At 39.5% G+C, this 23400-nt stretch overlaps 2 protein-coding genes across 3 annotated transcripts; one reads left to right on the top strand and one right to left on the bottom strand.

The window, feature by feature from the left end:
- Positions 1-195: 195 nt before the first annotated feature.
- Positions 196-2912, bottom strand: bola3 (bolA family member 3). 2 transcript variants are annotated; one of them, XM_069693460.1, is made up of 4 exons: positions 2743-2912; positions 2498-2621; positions 1988-2076; positions 196-1677 (listed from the first exon to the last, which is right to left on the bottom strand). In XM_069693460.1, the coding sequence occupies exons 1-4, from the start codon at positions 2809-2811 to the stop codon at positions 1612-1614; spliced, it is 348 nt and encodes a 115-aa protein (XP_069549561.1). In that variant the 5' UTR covers positions 2812-2912; the 3' UTR covers positions 196-1611. The 2 variants fall into 2 exon arrangements, with proteins under 2 accessions (XP_069549561.1, XP_069549560.1); XM_069693459.1 differs by having other exon boundaries at positions 2722-2912.
- A 1197-nt stretch (positions 2913-4109) lies between these two features.
- Positions 4110-22637, top strand: LOC138617995 (polycystin-1-like protein 2). The gene is made up of 41 exons (XM_069693398.1): positions 4110-4398; positions 5003-5161; positions 5249-5437; positions 6106-6216; positions 6886-7033; positions 7122-7351; positions 7423-7833; positions 7928-8055; positions 8154-8301; positions 8663-8864; positions 9157-9268; positions 9359-9500; positions 9653-9871; positions 10370-10512; positions 10620-10799; positions 10928-11065; positions 12368-12514; positions 12605-12729; positions 12815-12935; positions 13416-13544; positions 13623-13848; positions 14365-14555; positions 14680-14910; positions 15223-15324; positions 15443-15621; positions 15704-15850; positions 15956-16155; positions 16757-16983; positions 17074-17290; positions 17406-17884; positions 18369-18465; positions 18561-18701; positions 18790-18975; positions 19167-19497; positions 20270-20403; positions 20497-20624; positions 20727-20887; positions 21369-21579; positions 21715-21816; positions 21903-22034; positions 22225-22637. The coding sequence occupies exons 1-41, from the start codon at positions 4110-4112 to the stop codon at positions 22393-22395; spliced, it is 7464 nt and encodes a 2487-aa protein (XP_069549499.1). The 3' UTR covers positions 22396-22637.
- The last annotated feature ends 763 nt before the right edge of the window (positions 22638-23400 follow it).

Below are 23400 nucleotides of genomic sequence, written 5' to 3' on the forward strand. Positions count from 1 at the left end.
CCCGACACATTAAGTTGCATGTTAATGTTGTGCCTGTAACAGCAGATACCCAGCAGGAGCCCTGACGTCATAGCTCTTTATAAAGTGGTTGAGTTCATGTGACAGTAAACTGTCTACTTACCACACTTTAACACAAGCTGAGAAATATTGTCAAGTTGTGATCCCCTAATGAAAGTAAGTAAAATAATAACCAGCTTGACTTTTAGCCGTTTACTTTATTTATGGTTCTGTCCGCGGTGTATTTGCTAACATTACTAGATTATTCTGTGGCGGGAAGAAACAAAAAACAAAGATGTTACAAGAAGGGGAAAACTGATCACTTGAACTGGGTGATAACTTGTGGATTTGGGTTTATCAATACACCTCCATCATTCCATATTACACAGTATTTGATTGGTATAAAAATATTGATTAGATTCCATACTTTCAGACATAATGCAGTGGTTTTGTGGCACCGCGGGCTTCAAACGTAAATCAACTAATACACATGCATGCTCAGTAAAACCTCGCCCTTATCACAATATATCAGTGCTGATATTAATATTTATACCTACATTATTGGTTAGAATCCTTTAAATTTGGTGTATGAAGAAGAAAATTGTGTGCTGAACAGCTGAAAAACAAGCTTGTCAGTATGGTGACAGTTTCTATATCTGTGGGATTTCTATACTGCAGTTTCTTGTTATCAGACAACATATGCACTAAAACCAATATACAATAAAATGATAATCCTGAAAACATATTCTAAGGCTTCTTCTGTAGTCAACAACTTTAACATAGTTCAACTCCTTATACCAATGTGTTAAGACAAGGTGGGTAAATTAACTATTTGACAAATTGTCCCTCTTTCCAACATCCCTCAGACAGGAGCAAAATACTTTTTTTTAATAAGTGTGTATTTTTAGTGTTTACATTCAGCACTATATATATATATATATATAAGTTTATAAATAAATGGCCATTAACAGTGCGTACATTTTCTTTGAAAACTTCTATCTCCAAAGCTGCTGCAGTCAATCCACTAAAGCAGCTGCTATTAATTGCAGCTAACTTCATCAGTGCATCAGTAGTATGAACACATGTGTACAATCCAGTCAGTAACCAGTTCAAAACCACTCAACTTTCATTGGACAGTAACACATAAATTGTGCCCATACTGTCTGAAACATGGCAGACTAATGCTCTATAAACAGATGTGTGCCCAGTTTAAATCAACGGTCTGTAGCTGTTCTCCACTATTGATGGTCGCATTACTTTCTGGATTGCTGAATATTTCCGCAGCATCATTATCTCCCATGAGAGGAACCCACATGGGGAAGAAACCTACATGACAGGCTACAATATTCCCAAGTCCTTTTGTGCGTATTTGAGCCTTTACTGGTTTTATATATAATCTTAGAATAGAAGATCTCACTTTAAAAAAGATAATCTCACATTATTTGATTACACGTTTCATACTGTCAGTGTGTAACTGCCAGAGATAAATGTGCTAATGCATTTCAGCCACTGGCACATCAACAATTATCATGGAATTCATTTACTTCACCGGATCCTCTTTACAACTGTACAATCACTATAGATAGGGTGAACGGAGGGAAGGCAGGATTTTCTCTAATGTTTTGGGACTTCGGTGAATATTCGCAGCCCATGCATTCCTTGTATCTCATCCTTGAGTGCCTGTGGAGGACAAAACACAACAGCTAATGAATGAAATCCAACAGTTCAAGTATAACATAATATACAAGTGGTCCATAAAACATATCCACTGAAGTGAAGGAGATGCTCTTAAAAAATTACAAGCGAGGTTGACAGATGGATACGGACCAAAGCACACAAGTGCAATTTTCCGTACAATTAATATATAAAACAAACTAAACCAAACCAAAATGTCCTTTAGCCTCAGAATAGTACAATGTGACATCTAGTCTCGAGTTAGCCATTGTTTTTAAACCGCCGCGGCAGGTAGTGTACTGGGGTGAAGATTTACCTTGTTGACTAGCTGGTGTTGCTGAATGGTTCTTTTTCCTTGGAACTCACTGGACTCTATGTGGATCTCATACATGGCCCCACAGCCACCTGATCACAGCACAGCATCCCAGAAACAATACTGTCATTTCCCCGACGATATGTGGACACAGTCTGCTTTCTATACCGATTTCTATATGATGTCTATATTTCACATGCATTGACCATCTGGTATAAATCAATCTGATGGAATGATGCAGCCAGAACCTCTAAATTGTTGAATATTTCTTGTTTAACTAGGTTTGAATATTTCACACACAGCAGCCTCAGGGAAGAGCTGGAAACTCAAACAAAATATGAACTTGAGGGCAACTTTATCAGGTACATTAAAGGGTAAACACTGAATATGTGTCGTGTTTAAATGCTGCTATGAACTGGTGGTCTCGGGTGTCAACCCAATTAACGCGTTCGGGAAATCCTGTTCATTTCAGTGCTGTCAATCACGTGACCCATTGTTTTTTTTGTTTTTTACCTGATATGTCCACAACTTTGAGCGACGAGGCCGACGGAAACTTCTCCTTCAGTATCTTTGCGATGCGGACCTCTCCGTCTGTTTGCGTTGACAGACATCTGCGCACCTGGGCTGGAACAAGGACCTGAGGGGGCAGAGAGGAGGAACGATGGTGACTCGGTCAAGTTTGATCAAACAAGCTGTTAGTAGAAAGCTCCAGATCGACTCCATTAACTGCAGCGCACCGACTGACAGAAGATATTTACTTGATTACTGCGAAGAACCCGGGCAGCAGCGGTCATAGTGCTGGCCAAGCTCTTCTTACAAGCCAACATAGTAAAAAACAACAAAAAAAAAAAAACCCCGAAGCGTCAGTTTAATTATGGGACGATTATAAAACCAACACCGGTCGCTCGACGACTCATGTCCTCAGACAGCTTCGTCCCGCTAATATGACGTCACGCATCCGGGTACTTTGTTTTGACACCCGTCAGTGGTCATTTTAGGTTCACAGTTACAGTACATTCATGCTCCAACCATGTGTACCGTAATAAAACATAAATAACAAATAAATGACACCTGTGTGTGTATGCATAATAATTGCTAAGAAAAAAAAAGAATAATTATGGCATTTGTAGTTACTGTGTATGCATATCGTGTGTTTAATCAGTAGACTATATAAATCACGTTTCATATAATGTAACGCATGCTAGCTCCCTAGTATAACAAGAACTAAAGAAGAACTACGTTTTTTTTGTATTATGACTCTGGCCTGGTGATGGAGACAGATAGACTTGTTGTTTTTCATAATTAATCCTGGTGTCTCTTATCCTCAGAGCCCAAGGTTGTTCATTTTGGCCTCACGTTGGTGGAGCTGCTACTGACTGAATTTGGGGATTGTTTTTTCAGATGTCAGAAAATAGCCGAGCGCTTAAAGGTGTATGTTGTCCCAGTGCGTTGTCCAAAGGGCCTGAACAAGGAACATGCACAACAGAAACATTTTGATATGTCACAGCAGGTATAAATGATCAAATTAATGATGACTGTATTCCATTCAGCTGCTTCAATTTCATGGACTATCATTACTTACTGGGACACATGAATAGAACAGAGTCATTGTTAACATTTACAAGTCTAAATATCTGCTGTGAAAAAACTATGTTGATCTTTCTATAAAGGGAAATTCATCGTAGGGAGATTTTTTTTCACAATTTTAAATGAGATAGTTAAATCTATTTAAAAGTATTGACAACTGTCCTTGGGGTTAAATGTTTTTAGTGGGTTCTGTCCTGTGGACCAGTTAACAGCTGCTTTTTAAAGCTCACTTTGACATTTTCATGGTAGGAACAGGTCTGAATGAGGAGCTTATCTCACTCAGCAGGCTGCAGCAGCCTGCAGTAACGGAGGAACAGCAGCAATCAGTGGCTGTTGACAGTGGGCTCTTAATCCTTTTCATTATATGCCTGAGCTTTGTTTGTGTACAAGAATTATGGGCACATCACAAAGCTGGGCACCCATCAAGGAAATCATCCCTGTCAGGGTTGTTGACGTCAGCACCCTTTAAAGACAAGATGCTACCAGAGAGTCTGAGCAGTGTCCAGGTTCAGAGATGGACAGAACCAGACTTACTTTCATGGTTTTCTTCTTCAGCTGCAGTTGTTATGCTGACGAGGATACAGATGCTCTATCCTGCCCAGAATTCCAGGAGGGTTTTGATGGTTCTTGCTACGAGATTGTGGGTCTGCAGCGACCTTTCCTTAGTGCTCAGGGATGGTGTGAGCGAGGCGGAGGTCACTTAGCCTTCATCCTGAATGATGAAATGCAGCAGTTCCTCCAGAAGCACCTGGAGCCGGAGAAGGACTGGTGGCTCGGGCTGGCACCTGCTGCTCCAAACCTAACGCTTGACTCTGCTGCCACTGAGGGTAAGAGGACATGTGGGCATTATATGACTACTAATAATTACTTTACAGAAACTTTTTTGAATTAATTGACATGCATCTGAGAGTTATGATGTAGACCAGCTAGAATAAAATTTGTGTCACAAGTAAATATCGTTCATAATAGGTGGCAAATATCTCAGAAACACACCCTTTCACTGTTCAATTATGATATTGCAAAATGGATTACAAAAAGTAAGACATGATTGCCTCAGCTTTTATCTCACTAGGCATGTGCATTGTAAAAAACCTGCAATGTGTTTGTTTACTGGCCTTGGCAGGCACACTGGCACATTTGGATCTCTGAAGCAGCAGCTGTAATGAGAGATAAGTCTCAATCCTTTGAACTTTACAGTGAGGTAGCTGTCAAGGGGCCTGATTTACGAATGAGTCTTTATTGCCCCTCACAGAGAATGAGCATTTATTACTCAATCACCCTCAGTGCTTTCTTGTTTTATGATCCTCAAATTCCATATTAAGAATTAACTTATTAGTAGGAACATTTTCTGCTGCATTTTTTTTGAAAAAGCAGAGTTCAAAATTCTAATTTGATGAAATTAGTTAGTAAATCTTTGTTGTCCTTTCCCAGGTTCCCTTGCATGGCTGGATGGCTCAGATGTCAGCTATAGTAACTGGGTGAACATGCCAGATGCACAAGCAGCCTGTGGACATATCCTGAGACATTCAGGCTTCCAGTGGGAAGCCACAGGAAACTGTACCCAGGAACTGAACTTCATTTGCCAGTTTGGTATGCACCCTTAAATTAATCAATGTGTCGCATTAAACTTACGTCTGTTTCCCTCTCTTATGAAATTAATGATTTTTTTCCTTATAGATTTTGGGAGATCTATGGCATGTGACGGCCAAAACGTTACATTGCAGTGTGGTTCGGGTCAAGTTATAGAGATTGACGACAGCTTCTATGGTCGAAAAACAATTCACTACTGCCGATCCAAACTTACAGCCTCGCCAACATCCTCACAGGAGGAGTGCAGCTGGATAGATGTGGTAGATTCAGTAACAGGTATTATGAATCATATAAAAGTACTTTTACGTCAGCTTGATATAGAAAATGGAGAGAACGAGACATTTTATGTTTTGCAAACTTTATGGAAGCTATAATAGAAATAGAAATATCTGTAGATCTGGTACTCCTCATTTACTTGAGAAATTATGTATTTGACTTGTTACCTGCTACTTTGGTATGAATGTATATTTGTATTTACAGTAGATTCTATGGGAACATATTTGGCTTTGTTAAAGCTGCTTTAACCAAAAGGTACGATAAAATGTACTAAAATCACCACAGACTATGTTTTTGTTTCATGCTTTGTGTCAAACACAAAAACCTTGAATCCCCGTGACTGAGGACAAAAGGATTAAACTGCCAGAAAAGACATTAGTGAAATCCCCTCCTTAGAGCTGAATAGATGGGCCTGGGTAAATATACATTCACATTCATTTCAGTCTAGGATTAGTCACGCCAGAGGAGTTTGTGCAATTACTAAGCAAATAGCTGGTGTTCCTCAATATCAATGCACCTCTTTAAAGAGCTATTAGACACTCTCATTTGTGGGTTATAGAAATATTTGCAAGATTATTTAAATGTGATAGGATAAATATGAAACAGTGGCATGCTTTTTACATCTGAAAGACATTATTGTCATGCGCTCGCCACATGTGTCATTCCAGCTCATTGCCACGGACTGCAGGCCTGCCAGGCTGCAACGGACCTGAGCTCCTTTGGTGAACCATGTCCAGCACTGGGAAGTTACCTGTCTGTAGAGTACCACTGCAAACATGGTCAGATGCACAAGTTGTACTTTTCACTTCCACTCTACATAGATTTTTCCTCACTGGTTTATGCTACATACTTGTCCCTATACAAATAAACATTAAATTAATATAGTTATTACATTCCCTGTGAAGTTTACTGTTTCAGTGCACTGATGTCATTTTGGACATTAAAGTTGATCATTAAACTGTAATTAAACTATAGCTTTGTCACAAATGTTTGATCACCAAATTTTCTACGTCACAGGTTTTCTTATTTTCTTCTATCGGTGTCGGCAACAATTCCAAAACATCCAGTATCAGTTGTGCTCTGACATTAACTACCATTATATTTGATTTATTATTTTATTGCCTTGCAGAGTTTATTGACAAAGGGTATGTGTAGTTCGCAGCTAGTTAAAATTGATGTTGATCTCGTAAACCTCACACTATGTACCCTACTGTATGTCCTGTGTTGCTCTTTATATGACAAAATGTCTTATCCTTGACCTTTGATCTACTTTGCCAACAGGACTGCATTGATTTCAGAAAATATTCAGAGCCCTTCACATTGAATCCATCAATCTGTAATCAACCACCCATTATGACAAAGTGGAGACATGTTTTTAGTGCCAGTGACCTGATAATTAGAAATGTATGTTTCCATGATTCTAACTCAGAGTTATGATTTCCCACCAGGACTGCACTTATTGATGAGTAAACTCGCAGCCGTCTTTGATAATGTCACCATCACTGTGAAGTGGCTCCTTCATCCATTTCAGGGAAACTTAACATGCACAGTGAATGCTGGAGATGGCCACATTATTGATCCGTACAGCCCTGAAGAGTGAGCAAGACTTTGCATTTACCCAGATACTGGAAAAGCATTTAGAACTGTATTCATATAACAAATATTTACTTATCCTCTATGACAGGATGGAGAGCACAATTATACACAAATTCAGCCATCCTGGTGTCTTCACGGTGGGAGTGGAGTGCACTACTAGTGACTGGCATGTTACAGCTCAGAAAACTATCACCATTCAGGAGCCTGTTGGTGACATTAGTGTGATCAAGTGCTATAGCAGGAATATGTCAACAGGTGGCACTAAATGCAGTGCACTTTATGGCAGGCCTGTTCCGATCCAGCTAACGGTAGAGACAGGTGAGTCACTGCAGGGGATTCATTAATGCTTTTTATAAACATTCTTATAAACTCTTTTTTTCTGTCAATAGGTACAAATGTTTCCTACACAATTCATCATGAAAAATCTTTGGTAGCAAACTTATCAGTGGAAAAAGGGATCACTCCCCACAACATTACACTGAATGCAAGTGTGGTGGAGAAGCTTGGACACGGCTGCCACAATGTGACTCTAGCTGCATCTAACAAGGTCACAGCCCAGTCAGTGTCCTCTGATCTGGAGCTGTGTCTGCTGGAGCCAGTTGGAGGCCTGCAGGCCTCTGTGATAGCAGAGGAAGACGAGTGTCCAGACTCTTCTGATCTGATCATTGGTGTGTCGTTGGAGCGAGGAGCGCCCGTGGAGCTGCTCTTCACTCTCTCTGGAGCCAAGGACACACTGACTGTGACCAGAGACATGCTCGATGACAGCTTACAACATTACACGTTTTCCAGCCCACTTGAAGGTATTTGAAGTTTAAGTCGTACTTTTATGAAGACAAAATTTCTTCTAGTATTTAACATGTTTAATTCTCCTGAATATAAAATCTTTTGCCAAAGGATCTTTCAAAGTGAACGTACAAGCCATAAATGCCTTTTCGGCCTCTGATGTGGATGTGGACCTGGAGAACATACTTGTGACTTGCCAGAATTACTCTGACCTTTCACCAGGCAAAGATGGAAATGCAGTACGTAAAACATTGGTTGAAGTTTTCCCGAACATTAAATTTTAAAATAAATGTCCAGTGGTCTGTTTGTAGTAAAATAACTTTGTTCTCATCTACAGACAGGCAATACAAGAGTCGACGACTCTACTGACATGAAAATAATTGCTACTCCTGGCGCTTTGGTTGACTACACTCAGAGTGTCACACTGACGGTAACTGGAACTGAATCATTACCCAGCAAACGACTCGCATATGAATGGAAATGTAGTAAGTACTACAATAATTCACTGACCGCTCCCAATTTTTAACAATATGTAATATTTAAAATAATATATTACAGGAGTGAATACAAGTAAAGGAACCCAGACTACAGTTTATGGTATTCAGATGTTAATAATAACCCGGATTATCCAGAATCTAGCACACATGTTAACATACTCACTTTATTCATTAATGAACTTTATGAGTCTGACATTGTAGTTGATTGATTTTTATGCTCTGTTGGATTGTGCTGTGTTGTATATATGTTATGATTCATGTTTTATATCTCGACACAGCAGCAGTACTGTGATATGATTATTGGTGTAGTGCTCTTGTTAATGCTCTGTTTCTGCTTTTGTCCAAACAGAAGGAGACTGCAAATGTAGAAACAAAACAAAGGATGAAACACACGTTATTGAAAAAGATTGCCTTCCAAATCCATTTCAAATTTTCAAGTACACTTTGACTGTGAGGAATAGAAGTTGGTTTAGGAAATGGGTTGACCTTGCTTCAGCTTCCAAGTGCATCACTGTTGTTCCTTCAAAAGAATTGACAGATGTCACCATCAGGTAAAAGGGTTGCATGTTGATTAAGTATTTAAATATCTTCAAATGAAGTTTTAAAAATACTACAAATTAGAAATGCTGGAACTTGAAGTTTGTTTTGTACCTTTTTTTGATTAATTGCTACTGTAAATAAAATTCAAAAGTTGTATTTCATGGGATCAAACAATGGGATTAGCACCCACAACCAGTTGAGAAACACTGCCATAAAAGATGTTTTTTTTAAAAATTGGAATAAGTGATAATGTTATCTTTACTTAGTTATTTCTTAGTTATATATTTACTTTTATTCTTGCAGTTGCAATAATTGTGCTTCAATAAATATGAACGACCATGTAAAGCTAAGACTGAGCTGTGAGTCAACTTGCCCAGATGTAGTTTGGTATATTGAAGACCCCAAACCTCTGACAGTAAGTCTGATACAACAGTTAAGTGCATTTTAAAATGTTTCATAAGAAATTCATGTATCAAACTGTTATTAACTGCTGATCTTTTCTCAGGAAAACCTCAACAATTGCTACTCCAAAGCAGGAAGACGGCCACTTATTGAGAAGCAGGATGGCAAGACTGAATATATTGTACACAGCCAGCATCTAAAAGTTTCAAGAGACATGATGCACAACATCAGTGTAATTGTTTATGGTGTGTTTTCATCCCGTTGTCAGGCGTAATATGCTCTTTTTTTTTAAGAAGTGTACAAATGGCATTTATAAATGTCAATAACTAACTTAATATTACACCATAAATAGATAAAGTTACGTTGATTTAAAAAATATCTGTTTTTGTTTACACAGGCAGGAAGGTGCTTGGTTTTGTCAAGTTCACTCTTCCAATACCAGATCCTGAGCCGACTGAACCAGCTGCAAGCTCAGAGGTGACAGCTGATGCTCCTACAGACCCCTCATGTAGCATCTCTCCGTCATCAGGAACTGTGCTCGATGCTTTTGACTTTACCTGCACGGTAACCTCATTCTGCTCTACAGACTGTGTTTATTGCTTCAAGACCAACACAGGTAACAATGTGTTGCACTGTCATCTTCTTGACTTCATTTACATTTAAACAAATAACAAACATCTCTTAGAAAGTGAACTTACAACTCTACAACTATTGAAAGAAAGGGAAAGAATCGGGAGGACTATTAGTTAGTGAGGAGAATACTGATCAAGGTTATTTCTGGTGTTAGAAGCAATGAACCTAAAGTTTAAATGAACACAGGTTGATGCAGCTTGCACAGAATGGTTATATGGGTCCGTTTTTAGGTTAGTGGCTGAATGGAAGTTAAAAAGTTTCCAAAAATCTGAAACTTTTGTCACTTGGTTTATGACATAATTGTTTTTATTCTTTTAAAACTAAGTCCTTGACATGAACACAAAGGCTAAGTCAAAAAAGTACATCTGTTATGGATTTATAAATAAACATGTACCTGTGATTAATGCTTTGGCAACCTGTACATAGATAAACAATTGAGAATTAAATACATCCGTACTCAACAGTTTCTTTTGTCTTTAAGGCAAACATCTGCGGTGCAGTAATGCAAGTCAGGTGAAATCTGTCTTCCTGCCTCTCGGAGATAAAAACAACAATTACAGTTTGTCTGTTATGGTGACTGTGAAAAATGAATATCAGGAAGCCACCACAACCATCACCACTCAGGTTTGTCAACTTTCATTATTTATGTATCTTAGAGAAAGGAGGATTAGAGAAATATATGATAAGATAAAATAATGAAAAAACATGATATTTGTTTGTTTTCCTTAAAGGTATGGACAAGTAACTCCAGTGCCTCCATAAATACTCTTCAGTCTGCAGTGGAGGACACTGTGAGTCAGTTAGAGCAGCAAGGTCTGCTGTCTGGTGAGGCACTGGGACAAATATTCACTTCAGTCTCTGATATGTTGAATACTGAGGCTGGTGAAGATCAGAAGGATGAGAGGTTGAAGGTAACCTAATGCAGTTGATGTTGTAACTGTAGAGGATGACATATTGCTGCAATATTTGAGTCCTGTAACTTGTACTGTGGGTGAGTGCAGAGCAACATGATATTAACCAGACCTTCCTTCTCCTTCAGCTCAGAGAGCAAATGCTGACAAAAATGACCACCGTTCTGCTGGACTACCCCAGCAACACAACTCAGCAAGTGCAAGTGACGGCCCGAGCTGTGGTTGGACTCACCCAGCGCTCAGAGGAGCTCAGTCCTGCTGCTCAAGTACAGTTTATTAGATCACTATCAAGAATATTTCTCATCATAAGCTACATTTAACACTACTTACTGTCTCAGGGATGTATGCCTCCACCAATCAGCCAAGTTGCAGTTTACATCCATACCTGTCCAGTCTCATATAATACAAGTAGTGAAGACTTTGAAAGAATTTGGCATATAAAACTGATTCTGACAGAAGACAAAGTTGCAGCCATGACAGCCAACAATTCAAAAATCTGACAGCACAGAAGATCTAAGCAATCACCACAGTTTCAAGGTGAACACCCAAGATAAGGGCCACAAATTCGGTATCTGACCAAGTGTGAAATATGGTTACAATATAAGCTTCTGTTCCTGGGTTATGGTTTTTAATAATGGCCAGAAACAGTGTTTTTGCAGAACATTATGAGTTACAGTAAAATTGACCTTTGACTTTTTGGATAAACTATGTCATCACTTTTCCTATTTTAGCCATGGTTTTTAGTTCAAACAAATTTTTGTGGCAAATTTGAAGCAATTCCCTGAAGGTGTTTCTGAGATATCACGTTTATGAGAATGGGACAGATGTGAGGTCACAGTAACTTTTACCTTTGATTTCCTAATATCTAATCATCTTTGAGTCCAGTGACATTTAAGAAGAAAAAAAAAATCCCTGAAGGTGTTTCTGAGATCTTACGTTCACGAGAATGGAAAAGACAGGTCAAGCAAAAACGTAATGCTCCCGGCTACACCTGTCGCCGGTGTGAAGGGATAAAAATATACCAATCCATCTTTTTCAGCAGATGTGTTACAAAATGCAGCACAGACAGCCCCTTGTAAACAGGCTGTAGCAGTGCTAATCTGCAGTAATTACAGATCACTAAACAATGTTTCAGCAATAAGTTACACACCATCAGAGTTAATTGTCTCTTATCATACAAATTGTAGGATAGGGCAGATTTGCATCGTTACCATTTATGTGTTTAGCACCAGCAGGTGGAAATGACTCTCATAGCCACGGTTTAATTATCAAAAGCTATTTTAACTGGCTTCTGTCTGAAATGAAGGCGCAAAAGAACCTATGAGTTGAGTATAGATACTAAAGAGTTTACGTCCTGTTCAGGCTTTCAGTCAATTCATTGTTGAATTTGATTTTGTAAGAAGAGCAATCTGCAGCAGCATGGAGACCAGACTGAAATGTTGTCAACTGTCTGTTTCAATTTCAAACTTTAGTAACTAAAATGTGCTACTCTTAGCATAATGTATGTTCATCAGCTCTCTTTGACACAATCAGTTCTAATCTTTTCTGTTGCTGTATTTCTTCTCCAGGAAGAGGCAGGCTTATTGTTGGTTGACCTCAGCTCCTCCCTCAACACTATCAGTGTCAATCAGTTCAGCAGGGATGATGAAGAAGTTGTGAAAGCGGCTACACCAATAGTTGAAGCAGCCAGTAATGTTTTAAATGTTTCATCAAATGTAAGAATAAAACTCTCACTGATGCTGCAAAATGTCATTCCTCAGCCCTCTATGGTCCTTAATTAACAAAACATCATGTGTTCTCTACAGAAAAGAGTCTCAGATTTTCTCCTGACTGGGATAAACAATGTTCAGAGTGCTTTGCTGAATAATAGAAAGCTGAATGGAAAGCCTACCATCATTGATTCTGGTCAAATCAGTGTGTATGTCAACAGGTAAGACATGACTGACACTGACTGGAACATGTACTCAAAAATAAACCAGAAATGAATTCAATAATTCTGATTCTGCCTCCTGCAGAGTATCTCCAGAAACCATGCAAATGCAGGATATAAATGTCCAGAGGAAAAGCTCATCCAGATTTTCCTTCCCCACACTGCCTGCTAATATTTTCTCTCCAGAGGAGCCGGTGGATGTCAGAGTAAGTATGCACATGGGAGGGAAATGGAAACAATAGTCAGTTGAATTTAAAGATGAGAACACAGTTTCATAAGTCATCAACACAGCGTAACAGTGTAACAGTGCTCTGCATTGGTTTCCTTACTGTTAAATGTCCACAGTTTCAAAATAATACATCATTATAACTATAAATACACCAGTTAGTTACAAGTATGCCTCTTTACCTTGAAGTTTTGCTCTCTCTCTCTTGGGTCTATACATGTAATTTTGAGAATGTTTGAAAGATTCTGGACAAGAGCAGCTAAGTTTCCTTAAACTCTGACAGCTGCTCCAAACATCTGTGACCAACAGTAAAAGACTGGGTCGTGTTGTCAGCAAAAAGTTTAAAAAAAAATTGTAGATAGGCATGTTGTATCACGCCTGCTACCTCTAAAGTCACCGGAGTCCCTGTTTTGCAGACTTTATTGTTTTTCTAATATATCAGCGTATGCATACCTTCTAGATGATGAGTTTTGAGAAGAATCCGTATTCCTGGAGGGAGGAAAACATCACAGGAACTGTTGGATCTGTTTCTCTCACGAGAATGAACGGCACTGTCATTCCTGTTGAGAACTTACCTCAAGAGATAGAGGTAATATCTCATAATATAACATTTACTTACTTTACTTTGGATAACACATTTAGCATAATGTCTGTTCTGGTTTCTCAGATACTGCTACCAAGGCCTGATGTTGGGCAGGAGAACAGCACAGTCCTGGACCTCACCAATTTCAGCACATTAATAATTGACGTTCCCTCGCCGGATGTAACGCTTGTGCTGAAAATGGAGCCATCTGAAGACATTTCCTTCATGCTATTCCTGGGATATAAAGATTATCCAGATGATGAGAATTATGTCGCCAAGACTCAGATTCCACTGGAGAACACAAAAGAAGGTAAAGATTGAAACTGACATATACTTTTATAGAATAAATATTATGGCTAAAAGTCACTTAAAATGCAGTTTAGAGATGGGAGATTATGTCAAAGGATATTTTCTGTTGCAAAACATATCCTGGCTTTTTAGGCATCTGTATCTCACAGTAACTGATTGTAGATTATCACAACCAAAGTCAAACTTTCGTGGTGTATTGATGGTCTATAATTCATTTTCATTCAAATTTCATCTCTTTTTTTGGGGTTGAAATGATGTCTACATTACAGTGTATGTGCTTTCCACAAATGCCAAAAAATGTTCCCACAAAAACAATCAACACATAAAGTAATGCATAGAACCAAGGTTTCCACAGTTAAGAAACACATAAAACACTACATGATTGAAGATACTGTGCATTGACAAAGTGTCAAACATTGGACAGTTAACAACAGTGTCACAATGACAGAATTTGCAAGATACATACTGTACATGTATATATGTGCTGTATATAAACATTTGTGTCATTATAATGCAGAGGAAAAATTCACGTGGGTGCTGAGTCCCAAAGACAGAACAGGAGATGTTGGAGTGCACTACCTTGTTTTAAAGCCCATTGTAGAGCCAGGCGTCAAATCCATCAACACCACTGTCACTGTCACTTCTATTGCTGCCCAGTGCAAATACTGGAATGAAACTGGGTTGTCTTGGAGTGAAAATGGCTGCAGGGTGGGTACAAAAATAACACACATCCACAGTGGTTGCATTCATACATCCTTTGAAAGTTGAACTGTTAAATTTGACCGGCTGCATTTTTCTTCTTCTTCTTCTTCCTCTTCTTTTTCCCCAAAAGGTTGGTCCTCTCACCACACCTTTGGTCACTCAGTGCCTTTGTAACCACTTAACTTTCTTTGGCAGCTCGTTCTTTGTCATGCCGAACTTGGTGGATGTGTCACGTACTGCTGAACTTTTTGCTACATTCACCAACAATCCTGTAGTGGTTTGTTTTGTGGGGGCCATTTTTGCTGCTTATCTGTTAGTGGTTGTTTGGGCACGCAGGAAAGACATCCAGGACTCAGCCAAGGTAATTCTCAATAAAGACTTCAACCACAGTATATTGTTGGTTTCGATCTTGGTTTGGGCAGTCTAATTCAGATGTTTCTTATCATATGAAATCCTCAAAGTATTACTATAGTACCACGGCAGAATACCCCATTAAAAACTCAGGCACTGTATTCACTGCTACAGTATGTAAACTGCCCTGTATCGACGCAGCTGGTGACCTTTGTCTCACTACTTCATTGATCTTAGTGTTGATACTCAGATGTACAACGTTCATGTTATGTGATTTAATTTGCCAATTTGAAAAGATATCTGAATGTCATTGCACTTGCAGGTCAAAATAACAGTTCTTGAGGACAATAACCCCTTAGCTGAATATCGATACATGCTGAATATTAGCACGGGGCACCGGCATGGTGCATCCACTTCCTCTCAGGTCAGTGATGTCTGTTAAAGCTTAGAGGGACTCACAGGACTTATTGATGTTCCTGCTTCACAACATGCTGACAAATCTCAGCATCTCTTTCCATCTTGGCTGACCATTTGTGTTCTAGGTGACCATTACTCTGTTGGGCACAGAGGGAGAAAGTGAGCCACACCATCTGACAGACTCAGAGAAGCCTGTGTTCGAGAGGGGTGGGGTGGACATGTTCCTGCTGACCACGCACTTTTCTCTTGGAGACCTGCAGAGCATTAGACTGTGGCACGACAACTCGGGAGAACATCCTGCATGGTAGGAGTTACCAGGGGAAAAGACTAAGGTCGAAGTTATGTGTAATATGAGCATAGCAGATATTTATTTATGCAATTTGCAGGTATGTCAACAAAGTGATTGTACAGGATCTGGAGACTGGTCAGAAATTGCACTTTCTGTGTAACTCCTGGCTTGCTGTAGATGTGGCAGAGTGCACTCTTGACAAGGTCTTCCCAGTTGCAACAGAGATGGATTTGAAGAGATTTAGGTGAGACCAGCTATGGAAACATAAAACCAAGCCATTTGAGTTGAAAACTATCATTTTCTATTATTCATTTGAAAACTAACTTTGCTATTCTTCAAAACCTTTTAGTAATCTATTCTTCATGAAGACAGCCAAGGATTTCCGTGATGGCCACATCTGGTTCTCTGTCATTAGTCGGCCTCCTTGCAGCACTTTCACACGGGTGCAGCGAGTGTCCTGCTGTTTTTCCTTGCTACTGTGCACTATGCTAACCAGCATCATGTTTTGGGGGATCCCCATAGACCCCTCTGAGCAGACCATGGACCTGGGTAGGTAACAAAAAATATATAGTATCATTCGCAGCTTTCAAGAATCTACAAACTAGATTTAATCATTAAAATTAGATTATTTTATGACACAATCGAATGCTTTCAGAATAGATCTATACACACGCAGAAACAAGTCCTCCAACCCATACGACCATATGGGTCGTTCGTTCCTATACCCTCAAATATTATTCACAGGAGTGATTTCTAAATCTGCACCTCGGTCTCCTGCACCCCAGTGCGCTGTTAACCTGCCTCCTTCTAATAAAAATAACCTGTAGACATCGTCTGAATTGCTTCACATTCGTGTGGCCACCACTAACAATGCAGTGTTAACAGGGGATGGTCATTTAATGTATTCCTGGTTTTCAGCACAAACCTGCATGCAAATAAGAAAAAAATATTTCTTATCAGATATTTACATAGAATTTTGCATGGTATTGACCTGTGGGTGAGGAAGTATAACTAGCTCAGTTGTAATGGGAGTTTAATGTACCTGCAAATGTGCTTTGTTGTATCCAAAATATTTCAATACAAAGTCTCACTAAAACTACAAAGGGCCTGTCACTTTCTCACATGCATCTAAACTCAATTTACTTTGCAGGTCACATCGAATTCACCTGGCAACAGGTTATGATTGGCATTCAAAGTTCAATCATCATGTTTCCCATCAACCTCCTCATTGTGAGTATCTTCAGAAACACGTGTCCTCGGGAGAAAACCACCAAAACAGATGCATCTAAACAGGCGAAGACTGTCCGAGTGTCTCCCTCACAGACTGCGTCTCCTCAGAAAGAGCTGAAGGACATCACACCAGACACTGTGATCAAGGTGAAGTCATAGTTATTCTTAGTACAGCCTGAAAGTAGTAACTACTCTCCTTTCCATGTCTGAAGGTCTTGATTGTGGTATCCACATTAGGACATAAAGAGAATTGCTCAGTCACTCTCAAAGGCCATGAAGAGTCCACTGCCCCACCTGGAGCTCCATCCTGGTCAGCAGACTGACATCAACACTCTGCTGTCTCTGGTGGAGGACATCATCAGACAACAGAACCGAGTGGCAGGAGACTTCTACACTGACTCCTCCAAGAGAGACCGCTCTATGATCCTCAGTTTAGGTGCGGTGAATCTACAAGGTAAACTGCACCGTAACCTCTACAACACCCCCCTGCTATCATTTGTTTTAGATTTCTGTGTGTGTATATCTAAAAATATGTACATTATGTTCTTTTGGTTTGTTTGCATGGACAGAAAACAGTGTTTGGGGAAGCCCTCAGAAGACTTCAGATGACGTCCACAAGAAAAGCAACAACAGACGGTACCTGTACAGGCAGCTGCGTCATGTTGAAAAGGAACTTGGACTGTTGGGACCTTCGCGTTTTCCAAACCCAGACAGCTACAACCGGGCCATGCAGCAAGTTCAGGGAATGAAAGGTCTTCTGGAGTACCACCTGTCCTCGTCCAGCCTGGACAGAGAGCAGCTCGATCGCAGCCCCAGTCCAGAGGAGAGCGTCGATGGGAACGCAAACAAGAACAAGAAGTACTGTCAAGGAGGGCTGCCGTGGTGGTTTGTGTTTGTCGGCTGGATATTGGTGATAGCGACCAGTGGTGTGTCAGGATACTTCACGATGATGTACGGGCTGACATATGGGAAGGACCGTTCGATAAGCTGGCTCATCTCCATGGTGGTCTCCTTCTTTGAGAGTCTCTTCATCACCCAACCTCTAAAGGTGAGGAGGTTTACTGTGGATGATCAGAATATACGGAATGAACTGAGACAGCATCTCAGATGTTTAGAGAGTAATTTATTAACTGATATTTAACTGGAATTTTGAGAGTTTCCAACTGATTTTCAATCAGTTTTTGTGTTGATAAAACAACTATATGAAACTTTGCTGATATGTAATGTATAGATAATTGTATTAATATATATATCCATCCATCCATCCATTATCTATACCCGCTTTATCCTGAACAGGGTCATGGGGGGGCTGCGGCCTATCCCAGCTCACTTTGGGTGAAGGCAGGGTTCACCTGGATAGATCACCAGTCCATCACAGGGCCTTATTAATATATATATGTTAATGAATTGATTTATAAAGCAAGGCTTTCTAGGTCTTCCACATATGTACATCCCAGTACCGCTGGATATACATATTTATAACACAATAATTGTTATATAGTCTTCTGAAGCCTGAAAATCTTCTGTCACAGGTTCTGGGTTTTGCTGCTTTCTTTGCTCTCGTCCTGAAGAATGTTGACCAGGAGGAATACGGAGAGCCTCAGATAGACGACAGTTTCAGAAACCCAGGCACGTGTTTTTTTTTTCATTTCCAGTTGGGTTTTTTTTTACATTGTTTTGCGTGAAAAAATCGTAACACGAGTAAAAATAAAATCCTTTCTCAGATGATCCTGATGCAATGCGGGCAGCAAGACGAGACAGCACATGCAGTTTCTATCAACCTCCACCTGCTACTGACATCGAGAGGATGCGGAACAACATGATTAAAGAGCAGAAAGTCTTTGCCCTCATAAGGGAGATTCTCAGTAGGAGACCACTTTGATAAATTACAACAATAATAAGCAACGTACTACAGTTTAAGATGCTAATGTAAGATATTAATGTGTCATGCAGCCTACATGGGATTCATGTGGATGTTGCTCCTGGTAGCATATGGTCAGAGAGACCCCAATGCTTTTTTTCTGACCCAACACATTCGCCAAAGCTTCAGCAAAGGGATCTCAGACAGCATGAGTATTCAGGATGTGTTCAACTGGGCAAACACATCTCTGCTGAGCAATCTGTTCGGAGAGCACCCAGGTCAGTATTCTGTGAAGCTATTTACTCAAGCAGTACAGCTTTGTATAAATCGCCTTTAACATTTTCAATGTTTTGTCAACTTATAACAAAATTGAAAATACATTAAATTAAAATGAATTAATCATTTTGATTTTAAAGTTCATTTTGTAAATAAATAGAGACTGTTCTTCTTATCTGAAAATCTGCCACAGGATTTATCACGGATGGAAATTCAAAGTTGGTGGGTAACGCTCGACTCCGCCAGGTGAGGGTGCAGAAAAACTCTTGCCACATCCCTCGCTCCATGCAGCAGACTGTGCCGGAGTGTCACGCTCCATACTCATGGGAGCTGGAGGACATGGGCTCCTATGGTCCAGGCTGGAGTGAGTCAGCGGGTGACAACACATCAATGAACCCTCTCAGCCAGTGGATGTACAAGTCTCAGGGTAAACTGAGGGCCTCCCCCATCTGGGGTAGTGTGAGGTTGTACAGAGGAGGAGGGTTTGTGGTGGATCTGGGACCAGATTTACAAAACTCCAGCAGGTAGATATTTTAATTCCCACAGAAATGAACTCAATTGAATAGTAAAAATACATTTATCACCAAATGCTTCATTAATTGACTTTAACTTCATGTCATTCATCAAACAAATATACCACACCAGCTCTGGAAATACAAATGTTTGATGAAGGAGCTGATTTTGCTGTGTTGGTCAAAAAAATACTTTTGGTGGTGTCACCTCAGACTTTAGGAAGATGTAGATGTTCAATTTTCATTGTTTGCTGACATTTTAAATGAACTGAATTATAAATTATTTGGTAGAATAACAGAGGATTAAATTGTTGTTTGTTGCAGCTGAGTTGTGGGTTCTAGAGTTACGGATGTGAGTAATCTTATCAATGTACACTGACCTGAATCCTATGAATTGAATCATTCAGTTTATATTATTGAACTACTAAGACATTCATTAGGACAGGTCTCTGGGAATATGCAATGCCGATTTCTTCTTATTTTCTGACATTTTGTTGGCAAGTAATTTATCCCCAAAAAAAACCAATAGTAGAATCATTTTATGCCACAGCCCTAAAGATAATATGATAACATAACTACATAATTTATTGAAAATCTTACAACAACTAAAACATTCACATTGGTTCTTTAAAAGTTATAAATACTATCTAATTGGAAATATGTTATTATGTGCTTTAATTTGTGTTGCTGTGGTGCTTGTGAAATCAGTGATGCTGATTTGAAATTTGTCTTTTCATAAGTGCATGTGTAAATAATGTTATTTATCCATTTATCTATCCTGTAGAATCCTTCAGCACCTTTATGACAACACCTGGTTAGACGTGTACACCCAAGCGATCTTCGTTGAGTTCACTGTGTACAATGCCAACGTCAACCTCTTCTGCATTGTCATCCTCATGCTGGAGACCACAGCCATAGGTAAGTAGTCCAGGTGCCAATAGTGTGTGAGAGCTTCACAAAGCGTAAACAATTGGAAGCACTACGTTGTCTTTCGTGCTGTGTTTCTTCCAGGAGCTTTCCAGTACCGCAGTGAGCTTCAGAGTGTGCGTCTTTACCAGTCGACAGGTGGCCTTCACATCTTTGTAATGGCCTCTGAAGCCATCTACTTCCTCTTTATCATCTATTACATGTTTGTTCAGGTGCATATTTACAATGCTTACTTCCCTACCAGCACAACTAATGTCACATAATAAAGTTGCTGACCTGAACACATGACACTGGCTCCTCTTGTGTCTTGACAGGGAAAGCTGATGAGGAAGCAGAAATGGTCTTATTTCAAAAGTAAGTGGAACCTGCTGGAGCTGGCGATCATTATTCTCAGCTGGAGTGCGCTGTCTGTCTTCATCAAGAGGACTTTACTGGGGAACAGAGACATGAACTATTACCAGAACAACAAAGACCAGTAAGCAATAAGACAAACACAACCCATAGAAGTACATAATCAAGGATGTTAACTTTACATACACATTTCCTACATATTGTTACTTTGCACCACTCAAAATCTGCCTAATTTCCACTAATAAGCATGGGATTTGTATATTCAGAAAGTGTTTTCTGCTTGTACATCCACTTTATTTATTGTATATACTGTGCATTTTTATATTTAATATTTTACTGTTGTTGTATTGCTTTCCTGTACCTATAATGCTGCTATAGCAAAAAAAAAAATTCCCCTTGTGGGATTAATAAAGTAAGTATCTATCTATCTATCTTTATTCTGACGACATCATTATCTGTGGGATGTGTCACATCTAAAATTTAGATTTTGTGAAAGACAACATGTACTTGTGTGTTACTGTGAGAATAAAACTCTTTAATGTACAAATAAACAGTTTCAGTAGATTGTTAAAACAAGGGTCTGTCTTCTCCTGCTCTGTGTCTAGATACGCCAGTTTCCATGAGACAGCCAAGGCTGATGCAGTGCTCGGGTATCTCATTGCCTTCCTGGTACTGCTGGCTACAGTCAAACTGTGGCACCTGCTGAGACTGAACCCCAAGCTGCACATGATCACAGCCACGCTGCAGCGAGCCTGGACTGATATCTCAGGCTTCCTGGTGGTTATGACCATCATGTTCCTGGCCTACTCCATTGCTGTGAGGAGTTTCCCACACTTAACATCAACAGGCTGCTGGACTCCCTGAATCCCTTCCTGTTTAATCCAAAACTTGTGAAATTGAACTCACTCAGAAGGTCGTTTTTAACACAAAGATGTACTTTCTGTTTTTCAGTCTAACCTGATGTATGGGTGGAAGCTGTACTCTTATCGGACACTGCTTGACGCTGCACAGACCATGATCAGCTTGCAGCTTGGCATTTTTAACTATGAAGAGGTTAGTATGGGACTATTATAAATGTACTGCAGCAGATTATGACAGCGGGTCCTTCTTCAGTGTATTTATTCCTCCTGATCTCTCAGGTTCTGAATTATAATCCAGTGCTCGGTGCTTTCCTCATCGGCTCCTGCATCGTGTTCATGACCTTTGTGGTGCTAAACCTCTTCATCTCTGTCATTCTGGTGGCATTCAGTCAAGAGCAGATACATCATAAGGTAACTTATCCATGCTGGGTCTGAAATGTTGCTGATGTCAGTTTCCACCTGTCACAGCAGTCAACTGTGACCACTATTTGAAAATGTATTAAACACATGTTACAGAAGAAGTGAGATCTTACTGTTACAGAAATAGCTTCATATGACTTGATAACGCTTGAGTTGTACCTAAAGCTCCCTGTTCTTACAGCCATCAGAAGAGGATGAGATTGTGGACCTGATGCTGATGAAACTCTGCAGTCTGTTTGGACTTAAACGTAAGAAACAAGCGGGTGATGGCCTAACTGAGGGGCCAGCTGTTTCATCTGCTGCAAGTAACAGAGTCGAAACAATTTCATCTGGGAATATTCATGAGGGTTGATATGTTACACTGCGGCCAAATAGAAGTTTAACATTATAACACGCTGAATGCTTCGCTTTAGTTGTTGCTTGCCAAAGCTTCCGTCATTTTGTTAACATGTTGCTACTTTGTGACTCAATGTTAGCCCTCTACGTCCATAAATTATTACCATTTCTCTCTACTGCTACAAATCGTTCATCATTGTATGTGAAGCTGAAACACAGACAGATGGTAGGAACTAAGGAAAGTCCTTATGTTATGCACTGATGCATTATATTTAGGATATAGTGTATTTTGTGAAGCAAATAAATGTGTTTCTCTGGCTAAATCTTGTACAATATGTTTTTTATTGGCGGGTGAAACATTGACCTGATGAAAAACACTGTTTTGTTCAGCTGTAAAGCAATCCATTTTATACAGTATGTTTTACAGTATGTTTAATTTTCACCAGCTGCCACCTTAAATGCCAGCCATGTCCAGTGGTCGATAGTATAATATTCAGCAACATGTCAAATATAGATATATCTTATGTTTTTAGCAAGTTAGTATAAGGCAAGAGCTAAGTACTATTCCATTTCGGCAATTATATCATATGATATGCTGTATAACAGTTAATATTTATGAAACAAGGCCAAGCTCCCATTAAGGGAGTGACAACAAAAGCTGAGACAACAAACATGAGGTGGCTGCCTGAAAAAGAACTGATAAAAAATACACAGTTCTAAAAACCCATGGCGCTCCTAGCTGTTGATGTTATAATATTCAACAAGATATCATCTTACTGTATAAATGTTGTCAAAATACAAAGTAATATGTAATATGATCTGAAGATCTGTGAATCATAAACGACAGCGCTTCATATCGATGGCCTGTTGTAAATTCACTTCCACACTACTAAAGTACGGTATGTATTACGTATACAGTATATTGAATGTTAGTGTGCAGTATGTTTTCTATTTGCAATTCAATTTTACAGTTTCTGTTTTTATTTCCTTACTTTTTCTTGTTTTATATGACTCTTAAGTA

Source organism: Brachyistius frenatus, unplaced genomic scaffold (genome assembly GCF_029030835.1).
Source record: "Brachyistius frenatus isolate BFR_SWC_R1_liver_20210118 unplaced genomic scaffold, ASM2903083v1 Contig_15, whole genome shotgun sequence".
Lineage (NCBI taxonomy): Eukaryota > Metazoa > Chordata > Actinopteri > Embiotocidae > Brachyistius > Brachyistius frenatus.